Source organism: Carya illinoinensis, chromosome 11, assembly GCF_018687715.1.
Source record: "Carya illinoinensis cultivar Pawnee chromosome 11, C.illinoinensisPawnee_v1, whole genome shotgun sequence".
In the NCBI taxonomy this organism is placed as follows: domain Eukaryota; kingdom Viridiplantae; phylum Streptophyta; class Magnoliopsida; order Fagales; family Juglandaceae; genus Carya; species Carya illinoinensis.
In genome coordinates, this window is record NC_056762.1 from 44,091,618 (window position 1) to 44,118,126 (window position 26,509).

General features: G+C 35.9%; 2 protein-coding genes across 4 annotated transcripts in view; one reads left to right on the top strand and one right to left on the bottom strand.

The window, feature by feature from the left end:
* Positions 1–10,541, bottom strand: part of LOC122281265 (disease resistance protein RPV1-like) — a 101,813-nt gene extending 91,272 nt beyond the window's left edge. Inside the window, exons 1-7 of one of the 3 annotated variants that reach the window (XM_043092620.1) lie at positions 9,784–10,523; positions 6,684–7,218; positions 4,624–5,716; positions 3,449–3,862; positions 2,461–3,369; positions 2,295–2,348; positions 1,538–2,180 (exon numbers count right to left, since the gene is read on the bottom strand). In XM_043092620.1, the coding sequence (XP_042948554.1) occupies positions 1,779–2,180; positions 2,295–2,348; positions 2,461–3,369; positions 3,449–3,862; positions 4,624–5,716; positions 6,684–7,218; positions 9,784–9,946 (3,570 nt within the window). In that variant the 5' untranslated portion in view covers positions 9,947–10,523 and the 3' untranslated portion in view covers positions 1,538–1,778. Of the gene's footprint in view, positions 1–1,537; positions 2,349–2,460; positions 3,370–3,448; positions 3,863–4,623; positions 5,717–6,683; positions 7,219–9,783 lie in introns of those variants that run through there. The other 2 variants (XM_043092619.1, XM_043092622.1) reach the window with 2 other exon arrangements.
* Positions 10,542–16,268: 5,727 nt separating this feature from the next.
* On the top strand, positions 16,269–25,655 carry LOC122280910 (glycerophosphodiester phosphodiesterase GDPDL3-like). Its single transcript, XM_043092031.1, has 9 exons — positions 16,269–16,459; positions 22,168–22,464; positions 22,638–22,753; positions 22,934–23,435; positions 23,519–23,560; positions 23,743–23,985; positions 24,263–24,405; positions 24,552–25,017; positions 25,375–25,655. Exons 1-9 carry the CDS (start codon positions 16,318–16,320, stop codon positions 25,464–25,466), a joined length of 2,043 nt encoding a protein of 680 aa, XP_042947965.1. The 5' UTR covers positions 16,269–16,317; the 3' UTR covers positions 25,467–25,655.
* The last annotated feature ends 854 nt before the right edge of the window (positions 25,656–26,509 follow it).

The window sequence follows — 26,509 nt, forward strand, 5'->3', positions numbered from 1 at the left end:
TATATAAGACGGAGATCTCCTAGTGCGGAAGTGCCTTCCCATTGAACTTGCCCGCTCATAATTCAGCTTCAAAGAGTGGGGAACCAGTCCTATCCCAATGTCATTGCTCGAGGTTCTAGCAAGTACACTTTGTCGTAACTGGTGGATTCATATGTCTGAATCCTTTTTGCGACAAATGAAGATGATGGTGCAACTAATGACAGCTATGGTATCCTCGAGGGGAATAGAGCCCACCAAACTCCTCCCTCAAGTCCAGCAGCACAAAGAAGAAATAGACAAGCAGGTCAAAAAGAAGAGGGAATTCGATCCCCTCCCAATTCTGCCATCTCGTCTACTTCCAGAATTGATTGCATAAAAACTGGTCACTCCCATTTCACTACGTTGCTCAAATTCCATATCATGCATTTTCCCAACCATTTTGTGTTTGCACAAATTAGTGAACTTCCTATTAGTCTACTCTTTAACAAACAGAACAATGATCACCAAAGTATTGAATTGTAACTTATAACTGGATTGCTTTAAATACAATTCTCACATAAAGCTCACTTGTCATCTCTGTCACAAATGCGTTGTTCTTTTTAGACCAACAGACTTGTAAAACTCTACCAGGTTGGGGCTGTTCGAATGCTGTCAAACATGTAGACTAATATATTAATGGTTGTACACACCTTCTACTATGTGCAAAAATGAAATGTATGCTGTTCGTGTGATGCCTAATCAGAAACCAAGCATTTTTCAGTTACTTCAATGTGCGTACCTTTTGTCAAACTCATAGTTTTTTCTGAATGCTTTATTAGTTATCAAACTTACATTTTTTGGTACTCCTTCAGCATTTCTAACAAGTGGATTGGGAATTGGAAAAGAGTAGGTAAGTACATGCAAACCTCCTCCTTTAATAAGCAAACAAATGACTTCCTTCTGGCGGTTTGATTGATTTTCAGCTTGCTACGGTTCTCTTTGTTTTGCTTTGACATTTTCTACAAATACACCAACAATATCTAAATAAAATATGTAAATGACATATTTGCTTTAACATTTGCTTTGTTAATGTGAAGACTTGTGTAAATGAAATAGCTAAAATCTAAATTCATCTTACATTTATCAAAAGTGTCATTTACATTTGCAAATTCATTAATAAAAAACATTGTTAACGGATTATGCATATTAAAAAATAAAGTCACTTTTTAACTGTTAGAGATAAAAGTCGCTTGCAACAGATTAACCAATATCAAATTCTCTAGCTTTTAGCTACAGTAAATGTAAAGATAAAAACCAAATTTGGTTGTTATTGTATCGGGACTAAATCTTTATTTTATTATTTTTTGTAACTCTCTCTCTCTCTCCTCTGGATATTTTCATAACATTTGGTAGAATAAAATATGGTTGAATTGGAAAATGGAGTACATATAGTTGTTGGGTAGTATAGAATATGGAATATATATATATATATATATTTGGATGGAAAATATAGAAATTTGATTTGTAATTAAGACATTTATATAGAATTTTATATGAATTTAATTAGATATTTGAAACTAGAGGCCAGCCGGATCCTTTTTTATTATTCAAACCAAACATAAATAAAATATTACAAATCAACATAACTAGGAAGAGTATGTGAACATGATTCGCTTTTAAGTGCGTGATAAAGGATAACAGACCACAAAAGGAAATGAACAGTCAGGTTGTATCTTTTTATCCATTCTTCCAGCCACAATTTCCCACCTTTCGTAAGAGGATTAAGCCCTTAGTTCACCTATGAACGATCTTTGCAGGCATTAGTCCTCAACTTCATAATGGAAAGAGATCTCATCATCAACGGCTGCAGCAGACATTTCAGCATTTTTAGCAGTATCATAACTGAGATATTGGACCATACTTCCATGGTTATCTATTACATTTGGCTTCTCCAGCAGAAGATGAACGCCACACTTGCTCACCTCAATGTCGGCCGAGCTCGAATTATTAAAAGACACCTCGATTTCCTCTCCACTAACCATTTCCATTTCTTTTTCTGGAAAATCTACTGTCTTCAACTTATTTCTTATAACATGCGCTTGGGATAAGAACAAGTTTTGTGAAATGCCTACACAATCGTCAAACCATATGCGAACAAGAACATGATGGTAGCCTCGGGATTTATTATGGATCATCACTTGCAGCTGTGGCGAGTTCAAGTTCTGAAATGTACAAACAGCGCAAATAAGTAGCATGCGAATCTCACCTTCTGAAGGAGAAGGTACACGAAAGGAAATTGAAGATCCAATTCTTTGATGCCTAAACCAATTTGGAACCTCATGGCCAGGGAGGCAAAATAGTCTTGGCGCAGCACTCTGGGTTGACGGATACTGTTTCAAGAAAATATTCACATCATTGGGGAGAGAGAGAGAGAGAGAGAGAGAGAGAGAGAGAGAGAGAGAGAGAGAGAGAGAGAGAGAGAGAGAGAGAGAGAGAGAGAACCTGGAGAAGATTAATCCTAAAATTGGATGGTAGATTGTCGCACCCAATCATTTCAATGAATGAAATTGGTTCCAAATTCAAGCCCTGAATCTCAACCAGTTTGCTGCAGTTATTGAGGGAAAGACCAAATAATTGTGAACTCGGAGAAAGTGAGAGCCTTTCCATTGATGAGCAACCATTTGCAAACAGGATCCGTAGCTTTGCAGGGAGTTCTGAAATTGAGTGAAGGGATGCACAATTTTCCAAACGCAACATTCCTAATTTAGAGAGAAGACCAATGCCTTGAGGTAGCTTACAAAATTTGTTTTTTGATAGATCCAATTCTCGAAGTGAAGGTAAACCTCCGAGATCAATGGCATTCTCAGCTTCAGACAAGTTGCAGTTATTGAGAACTAGATTTCCCAAAGAATAAAATCCAACAACTGAAGCTCGTACCAAATTCAAGGGGTTGAAGCATTTTGGTGATGAAATCCACGATGAGAAGCATGACAACCAAGATTCTAAAGAAGTTCCTTCATGTCCAAATAATGATATGGCTTTGAGATTCTTCAAAAGACTAAAGGAGGATGGTAATTGCTTGATAGCAGTGCTGTTTGCAAAAAACTTTTTTAAAGTCGTCAAATTCCCCAATTTCTCTGGCAACTTGTCAAGTTTTAAGCAGCCTGACAAGTTAAGAATTTCAAGAGATGTTAAGTTAGAAATGCTTTCTGGAAGATTTCTAACTTTCTTGCAGCCTCTTAAACTCAGACTGACCAGCCCTTTCAGATGTTTAATAGACTCATGCAGTTCAACCAAGTTTACACATTTGTCAAGTAATAGTATCTCTAGATGTGGGACTTGTAAGAAGTCTGGCAATTTTATGAGAGTTCTGGAATAGCTGAGATTAAGAAATTTTAAACTGTTGAGTATCTGTTAAAAAAAAGGAATTATCGTTAGTCACACACTTAACATAACGAAAGAAATAAAAGTATAGTAAAATGAGCTATACCCTGTTCCCTTCCCAGATTTGTGTGAGATTGTTGTACCGCATTTCAAGAACAACAAGGTTCTCTAGATGAAAATTTTTAGGTAAAAATTTCAGAGGGCAGACATGCCAACAAAGCCATCTTAGCTCCTTGGAAAGATATTCGAAACTTCCTGTGAGATGTACAGCATTGATTTGTAGCAGTCTCAAATTCTGCATATTTGCAAATGCTTCCGTTTTCAAATGTTCTACTTTAAGCCCAGGCAAATGTAGGGTGAAACCATTCGCTTCAAATGCTTCGGCTTTCATGTTTTCTTCTTTAAGCTCGGGTGAGTTTAGGATGTGACCCTTCCCAACAGATGCTTTGGTCCTCAAACGTTCATCATCTCTAAGCTCATCAAATGGATATAGGATGAGACCCTGCACTGCTTTCGATCCCTGGAAAGATATAAATTTAGCTCAGTTCGATACAAGGATCAACATTTATTTATTGCCAAAATTTGATGCAACATCTTGATAATCTCCTCTCCCTTTACTTTCCTTCATTTCCATGTACCATAAGAAACTTCATAAGCCTTGTGTGGGTGGGGAGAGAACCAAGAAGTCTCAATAAGTTATTGACACTTGAATTCCTGAAGAGCCAAGAATGTGTTAAGACAATTACTGCTGTGACTAGAAAGGAGCAAAGCTCCCTAAGGATCTTTTTTTTAGTGAATAGAGAACTAAAGGGATTTTTTAAAGAAATAAAAGGTATGTTTTGAATAAATAAAATCAAATTTACAAGCAAAAATGGTTGCAAAACTTGTAGACTTCAAATCGTTTGAAGTATAAATGCTAAACTGATAAAATTTATAAGGGAAAATGATGACATGGCACATGAGTGAACCTCCTTTTTCAAAAATTATATGTGTTGCAGATTGCTTAAAGCATAGTTACATGCCTTTTTAAGATTATTCAATAGCGTCACATATTACTTCATTTAGAGAAGTTTTGGATTTAACATCATAAAATTATGAGTAATGTTCATATATATGCTACTGAAACAATAATAAATAATTGGTATAAAGAAAAAAAATCTTGTACATACCTAAGTTATGTTTGGAAAAATGACGAACACTTATGCTATCCACAAAACAACATATTATACACCTATGAGTATGCACATGTTATTTTATATAAATGCAAATAATGTCTCTCACCGTATCTTTGTGCAATACACTCAAGACGTCATTGCGAAACCACAATCTACTACGCTTTCCTGGATATTGGTCCGATTCTTCACGAACAATTTCCCTTCCCATATCTCGAATCAAATCATGCATCACCAATTTATGTTGCATGTCAATTCTCAAGAGGGCCCTTTGAACAAGAATGTTAATCCCGCTTATGGATGAGAAGCCACAACCATCAAGTATTGCAATGACATATTCTTTCTCTACACGGACAAAGAAACATGCAATATCAAGGAATATGATCTTTCTATTATGATCAAGGGAATCGAAACTTCTTTTAAGTATTTTATGAATCTTGTCGTGAGGCATTTTTTGTAATATTTCCAACTCACTTTTCCATTCAATGACACTTCTTCTAAACAGAAAACAACCTAGAACTTCAAGAGCTAATGGAAGTCCTCCAGCATATTTCATGGCACTATATGAAAGGTCCAGGTAATCTTCCGTCGGATGGGCCATTCCAAAGGCATGCCAACTGAAAAGTTGAAGAGATTCAGACACATCCAATTTTCTAACCTCATACTTTCCATTCACTTGTGCTTGTGTCAGCAAATGTTCATTTCTAGTTGTTATAATGACTCTGCTTCCGGGACCAAACCATTTGCATTGTCCAACTAAGGCATATATTTGTTTCAAGTCATCCACGTCATCAAGAACAACAAGGACTCTTCTGCCTTGAATTCTTTCTTGAATCAATCTGATACCTCTATCAACACTATCAATCCTAAATTTCTTCATTTTCAAGATATCAAAAAGAAGTTGTTTTTGTAAACGAACCAACTGTTCAGACTTTTCCTTGATATCGATAAGACAACTGCTTCCTTCAAATGTATCACGTATTTGGTTATAGACAGCTTTTGCTATCGTGGTTTTACCAATACCGCCCATCCCATAGATGCCAACAATGCGAACATCACTTGTTTCAAGATTTAATAAAGCTTTCATCTCTTCAACACGTGAATTGACTCCTACTGGGTGAATGGCAACGTCCAAATACTCAGCTGGCTTCAATTTACTTAAAACTTCTTTCACAATTTGGTCTATGAGTCTTGCTTCATACCTGATCATTATATTTCCCAAGAAACATATATAAATAAAAAATAGTTATTCTATTTATCATCCCTAGCTTGTACACCACATTTAATTTTTGTTAAGATAAAAAGATAAAAAATAAGCAGTTATATGGTATAGGAATGATGATTAAAATTTTTATATTATAAAAAAGTACTACTATATATTTACGAGTCAACTTGTAAACACATAATTTATTATAGGACCAGAGCAATAAAAAGAGTGCAAATAAAAAGAGTACCCATGTGAGATGACATAACTTAAACATGTCTTGCTACCTTCGTGGGTAAAATCATCACAACAAGTATGGCTACAATATCATCCATCTAAAGTGTCTGATATTTTATATATATAAATATATATATATATATATATATATATCTATATATATATTATATTATCGGTGATGATAAGGAGGGGCCATGCAGCAGATGATCATGATAAAGTACTAATTCAGCCAAAAGCATCTGTTTTGTCAATCCATTTTTTGTACTTTCAATTTTATAAATTTTAGACTAAAGTTTGAAACTAAAGAAACTAAGAGCTTGTTTGGACACACTAAGGATTATCACAATTCTCAAAACTTACCATAATTTCATTTCTAAATTTATCGCTCAAATACAAAACACATTTCAATTATAAATTTCAACTTTTTTTTCTTTAATCGTTACTTAATCATTATTCAAATACAAAAATCAATACAACTTTTACAAACTTCAAAATAAAAATTATATTTAAATAATTTTTTAATTTTATAATATTTTTATTTAGATTTTCTCTCTCATTTTCTTTTTCTCTTTTCCAAAATCCAGTAAAACATCTTCATTCAAACTAATTAACTTTCATTCACAAAATTCTAAAATATTATAATTGTCCAAACATATACCCTTGCGTTTGAATTTAAACATATTACCTTAGGAAATGAAGGAAAAAAACAAGAGAAAGAAGCATATTACCCGTTTGCCACTTCCTTAATATCCAAGCCGGAACGAGAACAAGCTTCTGTAAGTGCTGCTCTCCACCCCTCCACCCGTTCCATATCATTCTTAAATAGCTCTTCATGCCTAGCAAATGCATCTGCAAAAGTTCCAGTTTGTTTTCGGATATCCGAGGGGTCCACATGATAAAATATAGGAAGAAGAGTTTGGCCTCTAATTTTTGCACAGTGTATAATCTCGACAAGCTCATTAAGGCACCACTTAGAATAAGCATAGCCTTTTGAGAAAACCACAATGGAAACTTTTGATCCATGAATCACGTTGTGCAGTTCGGTAGAGATGATCTCTCCCCTGGGGAGCTCTCCTTCATCTCGAAATGTATGTATTCCAACTCGCATTAAGGCGGAGTACAAGTGATCAGTGAAATTCTTGCGAGTGTCTTCACCTTTAAAACTTAGAAAGACATCATAATTGCAAACACTTGGGCACGGTGAAGGAAGAGTTGGAGAAGCCATGGAAAAGGAGGTGTTTGTAATGGCTGGATTTGAGTTGACTGAAAAAGAGGAAACAAAGTGTGTGAGTTAATACATAACAGTGTGCGCCAGGAAAATGCTTGAAATCAACATTCTTTTCCAGAAGTACATTGATAAAAGAAGAGAGATAAGCTACTGAACTCAGTTCTAAAATAATATATAACTTGCTAACATCTGAACATCCCGCAAGTCCCAATTCTTTTTCATAAATGATACATTCTATTTCCTCTTCAATTTTCTTAAGACTAAAAAGGCCTTGAGGATTCTATAGAAAAAGTTTGTCAGGTGTCCAAACCATCTTGAGAGTTAAGGTGATAAAAAGATCCTATTCATATTTCCACATTACTTGGGATGCATTTCAAGACATATTCTATATCGATCATTGATAACACGACAACGAATGAGAAATTCCACACATCCATATAAATGTGTGAAGCATGGCGTCCCCTACGCCCAAAGAATAATTGCATGCGCCTATGATAACTGCTAAGGTTATGGCTGATCAAGACACCGTACCATAGTCTTGGGACATAAAGGTTATAATATTCTTGCCAAAAATTATTTTGAAATAAAAAGCTCATGCGTAAATATGGAATTGGGCAATTTTTTTTTTTTTTTTTTTTTTTAAAGTGTTATAGCATGGCAAATGAATATATACAGTACATGGCATCTGGCTTCATGCGTGTCTTGGGAGCTCAGATGAGAATTGTATGCATTTCTATTCCTAACCCTAGAGAAAGAAGAGTATACGAATAAGCCAACGCATTCGTCATGGCCATCCCCAAACTCTTCTATAATTCTCTTGTATGTCTGAAATTACCTGAGGTCAACAAAGATTTTTGGTCACTTACCTACCTTGATCATCCGTTAATTCAGACCATAATTATATATATTTGACCCCAAAAAACTGTCTAGCCTTTAGAAATTTGAGAAAACAAATAAAGGTAAAAATAAACCAATTAAAAGCTAAAAAATCAAAAGAAAAAAACAAAAAATAGAAAAAACATAGGAATTAGAAAAAAAAAAAAGAAAAAAAAAAAACTTGCCAAAAGCAATTACCAAACGAATTGTCCTGGAAAAATATTAGCTCGATCGAGCTCTTGTTCGATTTTGAAAAGCTTGTGTGGGAGAGATAGGCGGGAGAGATAAGCACATGATAAAATATCTCGTGAGTGTCAATTACTTAAGAACTTGATCACCTTCATCCGTGTCATCTCTATTTTGGGTAACCCATTAATAGAGTCTTATCATATATTGCGCAATATATGATAAGACTACTTCTAGGAAAAGATGATGAATAAAATACGTGTATCTTACAAAATTACATGAAAGAGATCCATTTACCTCACAGTTATTTAAGAAAGTGCACGAGTACAATGGGTAATAGAAAATACAGAATTGTCTACTAAATGGGTAAGATCAACCCTCTCTGATCAATGGCATCTCTATTTTACATTTTTTGTAAAATAGATCATAACAATATGTCAAAATAAAACTTCTATTGGATTATGTAAAATATATATAAAGTAAAGTACTTCTCTACATTTAACATGCACCATTTATCTATGTAAACTTTTTTTTTATTATTTCTTTCTTTTTCCTAATCTTTCTTTATATTTCTCACATTTGCACATTTATTTATAGAATATGAAAATGTTATAATATTATTAAAATATTTTATTTTAATAAGAAGAAAAAGTCATTTTAAAAATTTTTCAAAACATGATAAAAGGATAAAAAGTTAAAAGAAGAAAGATGAATGAGTTTTTCCATCTTTATTTTCTTTTTAATTTTTTATTGGACTATTGATGTAATTTTGGCAACATGTTCACGTTAATATATGAGATAAAAAAACGATATTTATAGTTTTATACTACTGTGAGATCTTGCGTATTTTCTTTAAAAAAATGGATAAATCTAAAATTCATATTTAAAAAAAAAGAAGTAAATCTCACTTTTTTTTAAGGAAATATTGAAAGATTTCAGAATATTTTGATAAAAAAAGAAATAAGAAAACGAATATTTAAGTAATACAAAAAAATAAGCTAATGTACGAAAGTATTGTAACAATAGTTATTTGAAAAAATATTTCAGTGATATATTAATTTAAACAACAAAATAAAAAAGAATTGGGAATACTCTTTAAGTAGAAGCATTTCGGTTCGTTTTTCTAAATTCTCAAAATCTCTAAATTTTGAAAAATAATTTTTTTTTCTTGACAAAACTACCTCTTCATTCGGTTTCTTATTTTAAGAAAAATATTTAAGATGTAAATAGTGATTTTCTATATTTAAAGAGCTATTGTTTATCTTCTAAATTAATTTTTATATATATTTTATAGGGAGTAATTAAAAATGTATAAATAAAATAATAAAAAATAATAATAGAAAAATATTGTTTTAATAAAAAAAAATGGGGAATGAGATTATAAGATATAGGATGTTTTTGAAAAATGAATAAATTTCAAGTAAAAATTTTGTTAAGTATGACTTTTAGTTAAATTAGAGGAAATTTTAAATGGAAGCATGCCGTAGTTAGTTGGGAGAAAGGAAAAAAAAAAAAAAATAGTTGGGCGAAAGCGGTACCTTCTTTGGGTAGTTCCATAGCGGAATGGCGGATGTTAACGTGGCGATGCACGCGGGGTTCGAGAGAAAGAACCTTGGCATCCTCCTTCCGATCTTCGAATTCAGGCTCCAGCTTTCGCTTCAAGCTGCCTCTCCTCGCAGCGGTGGTTTCGTGCTGACCCATGGGTGGTGGTGAGAAGTGAGAAGGAAGGTGGGGAAGTTAATGAAATTCGAGTTTCTATATATAATTTGGTATCTCGGATTTAATGGAATGGATTATGGGTCTCTGATCTGCTTCTCCATCGATCTTTCCAAGTTACCGAACTCTTGAAAATGAAAGACCTGTAACGTCTTACTTGGATTTCGACTCGATCGACTGCCGTTATCTGCTAGATTTCCTGGAGGCTTTTCTTCTTAGGAAGCAAAAAACTTTATATACATATATATGTCTGTATCTGTGACAGGCTGATCAGTGAGCAAGTTCTTATTTATGATTGACCAGCGGCTTCGTAAGACAGATCAAAGTTGCGTATAATTGCCTCACCCGATCAATTGCGTTTACTTTCAAAACCGAACGGAGAAAGACTCTCATTGACATCCCAAACTTCATGATCTGAGGTATATATTGGAGAGGAGGAGGGAGAAAGGAGAGGGGGGTGGGGTGGGGGGGTGATTTATGAGTTTTCTTGCAGCTACCGCGTACCTTCCCAGAAACAACAGAGGTAGAGCAAACAATTGATTTCGTTTTTCAAGTCAAGTGGCACCTTGTTCACTACAGTCACTCAGTAACTACACAGCACTGCACGCCCTTACTAAAAAAATATATAAAAAGAACAAGCTTTGTCAGATACAGTCGAGAAATGTAGTTAGCGTGCAATCGGTTATACGGAATGAATAAAAAAAAATTATAAAAAAATTATTTTATATTCAGAGGACCTATATGTTGAGGGACCACTCCATGTGTGCCATCCACCCACCCCATGTGTGCCATCCACTATGTGTGCCCATGTGTTGGTGGTGTCCAATTCACATGATGATATTCCTCACTAAGTGCTTTCATTGAGTGTCTAGCTTGTGCATTCCAGCACATATGTGGAGGGAGAAGGGTTGAGCCTCTCCTATAAATAGGAGAGGTCATATGAAGGGAAATCCATCCCATTGAGAGAGAGAAGCAAGAGAGTGTGTGTAGTGTGCCATTTGAGATAGAGTTGTTTTGAATATAGTGTTTCCGCTCAGTGGACGTAGGCAAATTGCCGAACCACTTAAATATTGTCTCTATCTATTTTGTGTTTATTTTCAGGGCAGCTTAAGGCACAACACTATATAAATAAAAAAAGTTATAAAAATAATTTTTTTTTCATGTAAATTCCGTATTAATTCATTTTTTTCTCCACGACTGCACGCCGACTGCATTTCTCAACTGTAAAAAGTATTTCTCAAAGAACAAGTACATAGAAAATAACAGAAGTTTCTGAAAAACTCTATTTACAAGTGACAGTATGCAACCGGCACAAAGTTGGTGACGTGGGATGTCCACGTCTTTTATTTAAACGGCCGCGTTTCACTGCTCTACAAACTGTAGGTTAGAGGAGTCCCTGCATAAGCCAAAACGCTGACCTCATTGAAAGAAGCTAGGAGTTTTTGCAGATTTCTATTTCATGCAAGTTAGCAACAATAAAAGCCATGTAAATTTACAAAAAGAAAAAAAAGAAAACAAAAACAAAGAAAAAGAATTTTACGCCAACAAGAAAAAATTTTCAAATTCTAAGAAATAGATTGTCCTGTTCAACTTTCAAAAATCATTAGAAGGATAAAATTGGAGTAAAGATGGTGTTAACCCTTGCTGTTGAAGAGCTAGAGAAGTTGTCTGTTGTACTCGCTTTTAACCACATCTGCAATTACCTTGTTTATTATTTTTTCAGGGGTCAACGAGTACTATAAAGAAATTAATCAAGTATAGCTGGGGGAGATGGGATCTGAGCAGTGAAAGAGATGGGGAGGTGCGACGCATTCTGAGTGAGAGAGGACGAGCTATGGACAGCAGAGTGCAAAAATAAGGGAGAGAAGAAAATGGGAATTGAAATTTTTTTTTTCTCTGTCTATGTGGGACTTACCATGTCAGCCGCTTACGCACCGACTTTGCAAATTCGACTGTATATAGCAATTCTGGCAGCCAAGAAATCTAGCAACAACGGCAGTCGTCGAGTCAAAACCTAGATAAGACGTGTTTCCCCCACCTTTAAAAAAAAAAAAAATACCTAGATAATACGTTACAGGAATAAGGTTAAGCAGTTTCAATTAAATAAATGAAATATTTTAAATAAAAATAAGATTTTTAAATTAAAATGAAATGAGATAATTTATAAAAAAAAATATGTATTTAAATAATGAGATGAAATAAAGTGATTTTAACTTTTTGGAGATTTGATAAAATAGTGAGTCTTCTCTATTATTGAAAATTATTTTTAATTATTAGATGAAAAATATTATGAATATATTAAAAATAAGTAATATCTATTATTAATTTAAAAACTCATAAATATTTTGACTTTTTTTAAATATATTTTTTATTATTATGTTATGACCTATTTATCAAACCATTTTTATAAAATACAAAATATATTTTTCTAAATATATATTATAATAAAATAAGAAATTCTAATATATAATCATATATATTAAAAATGTGATAGTGAGCGTTATTGTAGTGTTACAGTAGTGTTAGTATAGATTTTGTCGCATTAATTAGTTGAAAACGGACCATAAATCCTAGACTAATATATGATCCCAATGATTCCTCAATAGGACACCTCAAAACCAATATACTATGCTACAGATTTGGTTTGGATGTTATTTTAAAATAATAATAATAAAATAATTTATAAATAATAATAAATAGTATGTAATAATTATAAATTATTTATAAATGATAATAAAATAGTTTAAAAAAATATAAAAGCAGCTGTATTCACAGACACAGTCTTCTCGCCCTTTATTTCTGCGAGGAACCATTGTTACGAACGTCCAAGAAGGGTTTCATGGTAAAGGTCTCGCATATCATAAGCACCTGCGAAAATGAAAACTCCAAGCTCCATTGGTCTTTGTTTTTAAAATTTGGCATGACGCGGCAGCTTCCTTGAAACCTTGATAAGCAAGGCTACAGTGGAAACTTACAATTTAGACAGTGAGTTAAGAAGAAAATTTTTACAGTTGGACACTTACAATTTAGATAATAAGTTAAGAAGAAAGTTAAAAATTGAATAAAATATTATTTTTAATACACACATAATAATCACCCATTACGTCTAAAGTCCCGTTTCAACTCCGAAATCAATAGTTTTTTCTCATAATTATCCTTTCAAGTTACTTGCTTTTTTTATGATAATATAGCACTATTACTTTTAAGAGATGATTTTTATTTTGATTTGGACCAAATTTTAAACAATAATTTTATTTTATTATTTATTTAAATTGTAGGCAACAATTGAGATTTGAAAATTTCTATTTAATATATAATTTATCATTTTTATTTTTCTATTTAAATGTATATATATTAATGTATAAATATGTATATTTAAATAAAAAAATAAAAATAATAAATTATATATTAGTATATAATATAAAAATAATGAATAGCATTATCATCAAGATTTTGTTCACATAAAGTCGATGTTTTTTTCAACTATTTCAACTTGTAAAGTTTAGAATCAATTTTTCGACTTTTATCAATAAATATTATTTTCAGAATTTTCTATTTGTGTTACGTGTCTTAATCATTAATTTCACATTAACTAGCCGCCATGATATTATTCGTTATTACATCCCGCGTAAGATAGTACGCGGAAACTGCTCATAAATTAAGACAGGCGGCATTACAAATTAAGACATCGCCATGTATTTCTGCTCATAAAGTCCAAAGTGGGTGGGAAAAAACCGTTTATATATTCTCTACCATGGAAAAATGACTTTACCCGAAATCTTCTCAACACTTCTCATTAATCTCGGCCATTAATCGGTCTTCACTTGTTCCTTTTGTTTTAGAAAAACAGCGTGCAGTGCTGTGTAGTCACTGTCTAACGACTCAGTCTGCCGTCACGTGAATTGAAAAATGAAGTTGTTGCTCTACCTCTGTCGTTTCTAGTAAAGTAAGCGGAAGCTGCCAGAAAACGCATGGACCATATATGCGTTGGATCATGACGGACGTTTGGGATTTCAAGCAGTCTTTATCCGTTCGGTTTGAGAGTAAACGCAATTGGCCGCCGGAGGCAATCAAACGCAATCGTCTGCCACGCAGATTATTGCCAACCCTCATCTGTATAAGGAGAAAAGCCGCCAGGAAATTTAGAGCCTGGGATTGCGGTAGAAAGGCTAAAAAATGCTTTAAAATAGTTTAAAGTATTTAAATGATAAAATTTATCTGTTTGATAATTTTATATTAAAATACTTTTAAATTTAGAAAAAGATAAAAAAGAAAAACAGCTAAAGAAACACGTTTCAACAAAAATATCAAATTAATGATTTCTGTCATAAGTACTTTGTAAAAAGTAAGTCCTACTTTACCTTGACATGTATATTACAAAATGATCCTTACTATTTTACTACAACGACAAATTTGCCCCTCCCCTTCCTCCCCCCCCTCTATCTCTCTCTCAACCTACGAAAACCTTCACGCCTTCAACTTTCAGATGGAGCTGAAAATTTTCAGATGACAGTTTGTCTTCAACCCTTTTTTTTTTTATAACACAATCGGTATTCCTTATAAAAAATCTCGACTGAACCCGAAAACCCACCTTCGAATTCTTCACCCCCTGCACCTTCGACAGCTTGTTAGACTCTTCAGCCACCACATCTTCGTGGCCTTACGATTTTTCTCTGGGAGTTTCTTATGGTATATAGCACGTCAGGTCAGTAAGAAATAGGTTGCAGTTGATGTCTTTCTAGAAAGAAGCCCTTGAGAATTGGTATTGGGGTTTTTGACCAGTAAGAAATAGGTTGCAGTTGATGTCTTTCTAGAAAGAAGTCTTTCAGCCTTTTTCTTTTTCTTTTTTTTTTTTTTTTTTTTTTTTTTTATAACATAGAATCGGATGGCATTGAAACCTTTGACTTTATCATCTCCACTAGGTTCTCTAGCTGAATCAGTAATCATTCTTTGGAGATTTTTCATACGATTTGCTCTCTATCAAATTTGAATGGAGCTAAAACAGAGTTATTGGAGCTCGGGGGCAGAAATCTTTATTGGTACTGTTCGGTTGGTTATCTTTACTTTCCTAAAATCATAGAAAAATGGAACCGACTGCGCAAGAAAATTGTATTGGATAAGTGTCCAGATTTATTGGGTTAGCTACCTACTCAAAGATTGGATTTTAGAAACAAAAAAGTCTCCAGATTTATTGAGTTAGCTACCTACTCAAAGATTGGATTTTATCATCACCAAAAAAAGTGAAGAAATGTATGAATAAATTTATATTAATATCCATTCCGATTGATTCTCATGTATTTTCCATCTATTGGAACTCTACATCTCTGCTCTATTTATACAACACCTATGACTAAGTTCGGTAGTGTGTAAAAAAAAAAAAAAAACCTTATCTTCCATTCGGTGGTATTGCAAATTGTGTGGAGTGTGCATGCATTCTATGGTATTGTCATTTGTGCAAAGTGAGTTATAATCATTCATTCACAGTCGGCTGTAATCTAGGTATGTTGTGATTGGTATTATTTCCTCATTATTTGTTATTTTTGTTTGGAGTTGCTTCTCTAGTTGCCATCGCAGTCCTTGCTCTCCTTTTCATTTCTTTTTGTTTTTTTGTTGGCCATGCAAGGGGGATGAGGTCCTTCATGGAGCACAAAATCACAATGCATAACTGCTGTGAAAGTCCTATAATTTTTATTGTTACGTCAGTAATAATATATATTTTTTGTGGCATTTAAATAAACGCTAATAATTTAAGAATTTTACACCGTTATACTAATCGTGTTTGCTGGCGTTTGTAATATTACGCTGATAATAATGTTATAATAATGTTTAAAGAGTGAATTGTACTTCTTCAAATTTAAATAAACACTATTTATAGTTATGCAAAATTTTAAAAAAACATAATCTATTATAGATCAACTTAAAGGGATATTATATAAATATAAAAATGAATATAAAAATACATAGGCCATTGTCAATGCTCTTAAGCAAATTACAATCGAACTAGCCGATAAGAATATAATATATTTATTAAAAAAAATAAGAATATAATATATAAAATATATACCATCCATTTCCCCGTACAGATCATGCATGTAAGTGCTTGACTTGGTTCTTTTGGCGACGTCAAATATGCAGGATTGCGCGGTAAGCCATCCCCTCATCTCTCTTCCGCATGCAAATAGAGCACTCTCTCTCTCTCTCTCTCTCTCTCTCTCTCTCTCTCTCTCTCTCTCTCTCTCTCTCTCTCTCTCTCTCTCTCTATATATATATATATATATCTGTTACAAAGCTACGAAAATCTCACAAATCTCCCGACAAAACCTTATTCTCGGAAGTTACGTACGTTCTCAGCTCCAATGGTTTGCCAGCAAGCTTTTCCGGCAATGTACAACCCACGCTGTCGAGCGTTCTTTCTTCTCCTGCTTCAATGCTCCGCGGTATTAGCTCTGGTATCTGCTCAGGAACCTAGCCAGACTGATCACTGGCCTACGCTTACTGGTTTGGATTTTGCCTCCAAGCCTCTATTACCTGTGCTGCCGAGAAAAATATAACGTTGGAACAAAACGAAAAAGTTTTCTGCTTTCTTGAAAAATGAAATTAAAACGGAGTGAGAATATTGTTCTTGTTGCGCCTAAAGCCGCCCAGAAATCACATCTACAATAGATAGAGACAATATTTAAGTGGTTCGGCAATTTGCCTACGTCCACTGAGTGGAAACACTATATTCAAAACAACTCTATCTCAAATGGCACACTACACACACTTCTCTTGCTTCTCTCTCTCAATGGGATGGTTTTCCCTTCATATGACCTCTCCTATTTATAGGAGAGGCTCAACCCATCTCCCTCCACATATGTGCTGGAATGCACAAGCTAAACACTCAATGAAAGCACTTAGTGAGGAATATCATCATGTGAATTGGACACCACCAACACATGGGCACACATAGTGGATGGCACAGATGGGGTGGTCCCTCAACAATCACCCCCTCCACCCAAGTGTGCCACATTAGGATACTACATGTTGTATCCTTCCAATGATTTCATCCCTCTATCGAAATGTTCGTTTGCCATGAGAGATCTCCGCTACCAAATGCGCCCTAAGGCGCCAATGCACCCGTGGGTGCTCAGCAGTATGAGATATTAATCAAGTCCAAACAGTGTTGGAACTTGATCCCGGTGACGACCTTTGTCAACATATCTGCTGGATTATCTTCAGTGCCAATCTTCTGAAGTAGAATGTCCCCTTCTTCCAATATCTCACGTACGAAGTGGAAACGGACATCTATATGCTTTGTTCGAGAGTGATATACTTGATTTTTGGCCAGATGAATTGCACTCTGACTGTCACAGTAAACGGTAACCTCTTGCTGCTTAAAGCCCAAGTCTGTTACCAATCCCTGTAACCAAATGGCTTCTTTCACGGCTTCTGTTACAGCCATGTATTCAGCCTCAGTTGATGATAGTGCAATTGTTGACTGCAAAGTTGATCGCCAACTAACTGGTCCTCCAGCCATAGTGAACACATATCCAGTTGTCGATCGGCGTTTATCAAGATCACCTGCATAGTCTGAGTCAACATACCCAGTTACTAGACTATCTTCACTCTTCTCGAACTTCAAACCAATATCTACGGTTCCTAAAATGTACCGTAGAATCCACTTAGCCGCATGCCAATGAGTCTTTCCAGGATTATGCATATAACGGCTAATTAAGCTAACGGCCTGGGAGATATCAGGTCGTGTACACACCATGGCATACATTAAGCTTCCTACAACACTTGCATATGGGACATTTCTCATGTAGTCCCGCTCTTCATCAGTTTTAGGAGACTGCAATGCACTGAGCTTGAAATATGGGGCCATTGGAGTACTCACCGGCTTCGTCTTTGAGTCGATGTTGAAGCGTTGCAGTATTCTCTTCAGATACTGCTTCTGAGTAAGGTGAACTATACCTTTCACCCTATCTCTGCTGATCTCCATCCCCAGTATTCTTCGAACTTCTCCCAGATCTTTCATGTCAAACTCACGACTTAACTGAGTTTTTAAGCGATCTATCTCCCCCTTGCTTTTACATGCAATTAACATATCATCTACATATAAAAGCAAATAAATGAAAGATCCATCTGCAAGTTTTCTGAAATATACACAATGATCGTATTGGCAACGAGTGTATTTCAGATCCATCATAAAGCGGTCAAACCGCTTATACTATTGCCGAGGTGACTGCTTCAAGCCATAGAGAGACTTCTTCAGACTGCATACCCAGTTTTCTTTGCCAGCTTCTTTGAATCCTTCTGGTTGAGACAGATAAATCTCCTCTTCCAGATCACCATGCAAGAAAGCTGTCTTTACATCAAACTGTGCTAACTCCAGATCATATTGTGCAACCAAAGCTAGCAATATCCGAATGGATGAATGCTTCACAACAGGAGAGAATACTTCACTGTAGTCAATTCCCTCTGTCTGAGCGTAACCCTTGGCTACCAACCTAGCATTGTATCGCACTCCATTCTTAGCAGCTTGATCATCTTTCTGATTGAAGATCCACTTACAGCCAATTGTCTTCTTTCCTTTTGGAAGCGGCACAAGCTCCCAAGTCTGGTTCTGGTGAAGAGACTGCATCTCTTCCTTCATTGCCTTTGTCCATTCAACTTGTTCACTGGACTGTATGGCTTCTCTGTAAGTGGTTGGGATCTCACCCCCTTCAGCTGGTAATGCATATGTCACATAGTCTGCATAACGTGACGGTACACATTTCTCTCTTCTCGGTCTGTTGGTTGCTATTGATTCAGGTTGTATTGGAGGTACTGTGACTGGACTATCAACCTCATCTTGTTCGTGCTCTCCATTTGTTTCTCCTGAATCCTTTCGAGTGGAAAACTCCACCTTTTGCGAATCACCAGGTGTTTCGCTATCATGGCTGCATTCACTGGAATCTCTATGCTTATGTGACTTAAGCATCTCAGATTCGTTGAAGGTAACATCTCTACTAATGATCACCTTTTTAGACTCTATGCACCAGAGTCTATACCCTTTTACTCCAGTACTAAAGCCCAAGAATTTTACTTTCTTGGCTCTAGGATCAAGCTTACTCTCTTTAGCGTGATAGTAAGCAGGACATCCGAAAATGTGTAAAGAGTTATAATCAGTAGCATGTGTACCTCTCCACATTTCAGTGGGTGTCTTCCCGTCATTGGCAGATGCGGGTAGTCGGTTGATGAGGTGGCAGGCATATGTCACAGCTTCAGCCCAAAATTGTTTACTGAATCCAGCATCCAGCAACATACATCGTACTTTCTCTAGTAAAGTACGATTCATTCGTTCTGCCACACCATTCTGCTGCGGTGTACCTCGTACTGTGAAGTGTCTGACAATTCCCTCTCTCCGGCATACTTCCATGAAGGGATCTGAAGTGTATTCACCTCCATTATCAGATCTGAGCCGCTTGATCTTTCTGCCGGTCTGAGTCTCAACCATTTTCTTCCAATCAAGGAAGATTTTCAGCACTTCATCCTTATTCTTCATCGTATACACCCACACACGACGAGAATAATCATCTACAAAAGTTACAAACCAATGTTTACCTCCCAAAGATGCATTTTGGGTAGGTCCCCAAACATCGGAGTGCACATAGTCAAGTATTCCCTGTGTATTGTGTACTGCGGTTCCAAACTTGATCTGCCTCTGCTTCCCCAATACACAGTGCTCACAGAAAGACAGTTTACCAGTCTTGGCACCTTTGAGTAAGCCTTGCTTCACCAGTGTTTGCAAAACTTTTTCTCCTGCGTGTCCCATACGCATATGCCACAGACTGGAGGTGTCATCATCAGTCTCATCTAGCTTCTCACAGCCTGTGGAAGCTCTTCCAGCAACAGTACTTCCTTGCAAGAAGTACAAGTTTCCTCGCCTCAAACCCTTCATAGCCACCTGAACTCCCATTAGTACTTTGAGAGTTCCGTCTTCAATGGTGATTCTGAATCCCTTTGAATCCAGAGCTCCCAGTGAGATGAGATTCTTCCGCAAGTCCGGAATGTACCGAACTTCTGTCAGAGTCTTGACGCTACCATTGTGCAGCTTTAACCGAATGCTACCTATTCCCTGAGTCTTACAGGCACTGTCATTGCCCATAAGTACTGTTCCACCTTCAATCTTTTTGAAGTCAGTAAACCAGTCCCGATTGGGACACATGTGATAGGTACATCCGGAATCCATAATCCATTCATCGGAATGACAAATGGATGATGAACTTATCAAGGAAAAATCTGAATCATCATCTCTGTCCACGACATTGGCTGTGGTGGGTTGATTCTGCTGTTGTCCCTTCAGCTTGGGACAATCCTTCTTCCAGTGTCCTTTGTTGTGACAAAAGGAACACTCGTCTTTGGCGAGCTTTCTTCCGACTGATGAACCACGTGATGTGGCTCGGGTTTTCGATTGAAAACCTTTCTTCTTTCCGGGATACCTTGACTGTGGTCTCCCCCTTGCTGTTAGTGCTTCACTTGATGTATCTTGTTGTACCTGTTTATCTTTTCTCCGGTACTCATTGCTAATTAAAGAGCTAGATACATCTTCAAAACTAATCTTTTCCTTCCCATACAATAGAGTAGTAATCAAATGCTCATATGTATCAGGCAAGGAATTTAGCAAAAGTAAAGTTTTATCTTCATCTTCGATTTTAACATCTAAATTTAACAAATCAGCAAGAATTTGGTTGTAACTATTCAGATGTTCAGTCATTGAAATACCTTCACGAAATTGGAATCTGAAGAGCTTCTTCTTCAAGTGCAAACGGCTCTCAATGCTCTTCTTCATGAACTTATCCTCCAATTTCTGCCAAAGTACCCTAGCATCTGTCTCTCTCATGACAAAATACTTTTGTTCTTTGGTAAGGCATAACCGAATTGTACTACAAGCTTGAGTATTAAGCTTCTTCCAACCCTGATCAGTCATATCGTCTGGCTTTCCTTCCAACGCAATATCCAACTCTTGTTGGATCAAAACGTCCATGACTTCACACTGCCACATGCCGAAGTTGCTTGTTCCATCGAACTTCTCAACTTCAAACTTGGCATTTGACACGGTGGACCGACGTCCAGAGCTACTGGCATTTTCAGAGCCCCTATCTCTTCCAGATCTTTCCATTTGAATTTAGAAACTTTAGACACAAAATTTCAAAATTCTAACCGTACGAATGAGTTCGGAATGATCCAAATAGTTGGAAAGCACTATTTGATCGTTGAAATCGGACTCCGGATGGCTTAGATCAAGCCCAAAATGGATCTGAAAAACGGACGGTTCTGATCTGTCTGGCGCGTGGGATACAGCAGATGCACGCGCCGATCTTCTAGGGGCTCGTGTGGGCTCCTCCGATGTTCGTTTTCGATGCCGTTTGCGGCAACGGATCCGACTTGACGAGAGGAACGTTGTGGTGTGATCAAAAGTTGATTCCGATTAACTGCAATTTTCCTGGGTAGCACGAACCGAAGCTCTGATGAATTTTTACGGTAGAAATGAATAGTATCTCACTAAGTCAGTTCCCAGGAAAGATTGGAGGGTCACAATGGACACGCTTAAAATTTCCAATCTCCTAGACAGAACCTCCTTAGACTGTACGTATCCACACTACCACAAAAATCCACCCCACAAAAAAAGAGCCTAATTGGCTCTGATACCAATTGTTGCGCCTAAAGCCGCCCAGAAATCACACCCACAATAGATAGAGACAATATTTAAGTGGTTCGGCAATTTGCCTACGTCCACTGAGCGGAAACACTATATTCAAAACAACTCTATCTCAAATGGCACACTACACACACTTCTCTTGCTTCTCTCTCTCAATGGGATGGTTTTCCCTTCATATGACCTCTCCTATTTATAGGAGAGGCTCAACCCATCTCCCTCCACATATGTGCTGGAATGCACAAGCTAAACACTCAATGAAAGCACTTAGTGAGGAATATCATCATGTGAATTGGACACCACCAACACATGGGCACACATAGTGGATGGCACACATGGGGTGGTCCCTCAACAGTTCTTGCGCCGGATTTAGTACGTACGTACGTACCTTCGATACCTTTGTGAAACATTACATACACAACAATGTTGTAATTCATTCATTGATCATTCATGTTAATGTTTCTACTTGAGTTTTACATGGCATGCTAATAAACTGATACATATGATTGGAATTAATATTTTGTAGGTAAACCGCCTCTAGTGATTGCACGAGGAGGGTTTTCAGGGCTGTTTCCAGATTCTAGTCAAATTGCCTTTGGTCTGGCACGGCAAGTTAGTCTACCCAATGTCCACCTATGGTGTGACGTGCAATTAACAAAGGATGGATTTGGGATTTGTGCGCAGGGTGTCAAGTTGGAGAATGCTACTAACATTGCTACTATTTACAAAAATAGTAGTAGGGTTTACCAAGTTAATAAGGTCCCTACCCGAGGATGGTTTTCTGTGGATTTCGCCTACGAAGAGCTAGCAAATAATGTCGCCCGTATGTTTGACTTTTCGCTCGCAAGCCTTATTTTCCTTACATGTTTTTTTGTCTTTTGGTTACCGTCTACGTACTCGATTTGTTTATAGTTGCTATCAGTCAAGGTTTCTGCTTATTTGATATGAGATTTCTTATCGTTAGCTGATGCGAATTTCTCTATTTCTATTTGTCAGTAACGCAAGGAGTCTATTCTCGAAGTAACCGGTTTGATAACCATGGCTTCGCAATTATCAGCGTTGATCATTTGGCTACACAAGTACAACCACCAGGCTTATGGTTGAACATTCAGGTAATTAAACGAAAGATTATGAACTCTGCTCTGACGGTCTGCCTTGACATTGAATTGGTCTCCTCGATCCTTTGTTGTTTTAATTTTCCGCTGATAATGTTGGATCTGGCTTGGCTTCTCAGCTATCATGCATTCTGATCACTAACCCTTTTGCTCCAACTCCAAACACTTAATTTGCAGTACGATGCATTCTTCACGCAACACAATTTGAGTATGACAAGATTTGTGCTTTCTGTTTCGAAAAGAGTGAAAGTTGATTACATTTCATCCCCAGAGCTGGCTTTACTAACAGCTATTGAGTCGGGATTTAAACCTACAACGACAAAACTGGTCTTCCGATTTCTAGGACGAAATGAGATTGAGCCTTCAACGAGCCAGACATATGGCTCTCTGTTAAAGAATCTTACTTTTGTCAAAACATTTGCCTCCGGAATCCTTGTTCCCAAGGACTACATATGGCCTGTAGATGCAACTCTTTACTTACAACCTCATACCTCTGTTGTCGCGGATGCTCATAAAGCAGGGCTTGAAGTTTTCGCCTCGGATTTTGTAAATGACATTCCCATTAGCTACAATTACAGTCATGATCCCATATCTGAGTACTTGTCTTTCGTTGACAATGCTGACTTCTGTGTTGATGGAGTGTTGAGCGATTTCCCAATGACTGCCTCGGAGGCTATAGGTAAGTCTTTTTTTCTCTCCACTAGGCATTTACTGTTAAGTATTTTCATCACAATCCTGAATTTCTCTCTTCTCATACTGCAGCTTGCTTTGCTCATGATCTTGGCAGAAAAGCTTCATCACAAGGTATATTATCACCGTCGAAAATGCTTATAACCAAAGCTTCGATTCTTTTCAGTTCACAACTAATTGATTATGTTGTCTGCAGTTCACAACTCATTGATTATGTTGTCTAACTGTGTGTTTCTATGACAACATTATTCTCGGTATATCATTGTTGACACTCCTTCACATTGCTCATTATGCAGCGAAACCATTGATTATCTCTAAATATGGAGCAAGTGGAGATTACCCAGGTTGCACAGACTTGGCATATAACAAAGCTATTGCAGATGGCGCAGAAATAATTGACTGCCCAGTTCAACTGGCCAAGGATGGGACACCATTTTGCCTGAGCTCAGAAAATTTGACAGAAAGCGCAATAGTTCCAAAGGATGTGGGTGGAATATTTTCCTTTAACTTGGCGTGGAATCAGATTCAAAACTTGAAACGTAAGTCGAATTGGGTTCTCCCTTACATACTCTGTGCAATGATACCCTTTAAACCACAGCCCCTCCTTCCTAACTAGACAACAAACGAAGAAAACATTCACTGAAAGCTTTCATGCTTTGGAAAAACTCATCCTCTTAAATTTGTTTAAAAGCTTTTGTTAAGACTGAGAGACAAGCGTGATGGAACTTTACATCGGTTTGAATTAATTCTCTACATTAAATGAGGATCTCCGTTATTATCTACTTATATACTTGTATTTTGCATAAATTCCGGCAGCGGCAATAGCAAACCCCTCCACCGAGTATAAAATGTTCCGGAACCCGAAGTTCCAAAATGCTGGAAAGTTTGTAACATTGTCCGATTTCTTGGCCTTGTCAAAGAATGCGAAATCTCTTACTGGTGTCCTGATCAACATAGAGGTGAGTATTTGCTCTGCTGCTTACTGTCTTTTTGTTGCTGAAATATATGTTGGCAATTTATCAAAGGGGTGTTTCTTCTCATGCCTCCAGATTTTAATATTTTTCTTGATCATCCCTGTTTCATTCTGTTGATCTGTTCCTTTCAGAATGCACAGGGAGTGAGAGTAGCCGATGCAGTCAACGAAGTCGTGATCAAAGCTGGTTTTGATAAACAGACATCCTTAAAAGTTATGATCCAGTCCAGTAATAGCTCAATTCTAATGAAATTCAAGGGAAAAAGCAATTACGAGTGTGTATACAAGGCCGACGGGAGTATTGCTGATGGCCCCGACTCAACCATTAAGAACATAAAGACGTTTGCCGATTCTGTGGTTGTCACCAAGGACTTCATCTTCCCTGAACTTGAAGCATTTATCACTAATACTACCGATATTGTGCCCAAGTTTCATGCAGAGAAGCTCCCTGTTTATGTAGAGACATTCAGCAATGAGTTTGTGACCCAATCATATGACTTCCTCGCAGATGCAACTGTGGAGATCAACACATTTGTCCAGTTGGCAAAAGTTGATGGTATCATCACCGATTTCCCTTATACAGCTGCCAGATACAAAAGTAAGTGGATTTACTCATATTCAACCTAGCTATATTCATGTGATGCATCATGTAACGTTAAAACTTAAATCCCTATTTATCCAAAAAAAAAAAAAAAAGTTGGTGACAAGAGATAATCACTCTCTCGTGCTTAAAGTATATATTCAAATTTCGAGTTCAGAACCATTGCTTTAATCCCATATCAAATGATGATCAGTACTTTGAACTCAATCTTTATATTGTAACATGTGAACTAGATTCGGTATTTTTTTTTTCCAACACCAAAATTAAGCATGTTTATTTGATACAGTTGAATACCAAGCGCTCCATATATATCATGATGTCTATTTGATACATTGGTGGTTCAATGCAATGCAGGAAATCGGTGCTTAGGTGTGGGCAAAAAGTTACCTCCATACATGGAGCCTATTACGCCTGGAAGTTTGTATATATTCGGGCAAAATCCTTAATGGATTATCCAAATGTAAAATAAAGTATCATTTAACTATTAGAGCTGAAAAACTGCTTGCAATGGATTATGCAAATTGCAAACTTAAATTTATTAGATTTGAACTACAGTATTTGTAAAAATTAAATCAAATTTGTTTCTTACTGTTTCAGGAGCAAATATTTATTTTATTACTTTATATTACTCCTAATTACTAATTTAATTAGAATATGATTACTAATTAATATATCATACGTAGAATAGTAAAATAAGATCAAATAAAATAAGTTAATAATTAAAAAAATTAAATATTTTTTCAATTATTAATTACTCATTACTATATAATGAATAAATGGATAATCCAATGTGGAGATTTGATGTAAATGATCAAAGTTAAATTCATCTTATAATATTTTATTATTATATAATAAAAAAATAGTTATTCTAATGTGGAGACTTATGTGAATAGAATAACCAAAAGTCAAATTCATCTTACATTTATTAAAAGTGTTCTTTAACTTTGTATAATCCATTGAGGATGTTCTAAGATGATGAAGTTTTATAATAAAGGATAGCATGTAGTTGTTGGTTGAGGAACAGGTAATTTTCTCATGCAACGATGGTACTATCCTAGCTAGCTAATTAGCTAGTAATATATATGTATATATATAGAATAATATTAGATACAGTAGTTATGGTTGTGTAAGCGCTACGCATTTTTTTGAAAAAAAAGTAGAGTCTATCAATAAAAATTTAATTTTTTTTCATATAAATATCATATTTACTTACTTTTTTAAAAAAGAGTGCGCAGCATTTGTGCACTCTATAACTGTAAATATCATACAAACAGCTAATGGATTGCATTGTGATGTATGCATAGGTGAATATTAGAATTTTTTTGTGTTTTACATGCATGTAGTATTTTTAGAACAGAAACATTATCCTTTCCAAGTAGATGACTTAGAAATTTTTTTTAGTAAAATAAAGGCTTTTATATATAAAAAAAACAATTATGGTTTGAATTTTTTTAAATAAATATAAACTTTTACATAAAAAAGTTATGCT

What these genes read in the sequence shown, in the direction of transcription:
- LOC122280910 (XM_043092031.1), top strand. Translation starts at nt 16,318, where the DNA reads ATGGTTTGCCAGCAAGCTTTTCCGGCAATGTACAACCCACGCTGTCGA. An exon ending in GCTTATGGTTGAACATTCAG is followed by an intron (nt 22,754 to 22,933) that starts GTAATTAAACGA and finishes CTTAATTTGCAG; the next exon opens with TACGATGCATTCTTCACGCA. An exon ending in GACTGCCTCGGAGGCTATAG is followed by an intron (nt 23,436 to 23,518) that starts GTAAGTCTTTTT and finishes CTCATACTGCAG; the next exon opens with CTTGCTTTGCTCATGATCTT.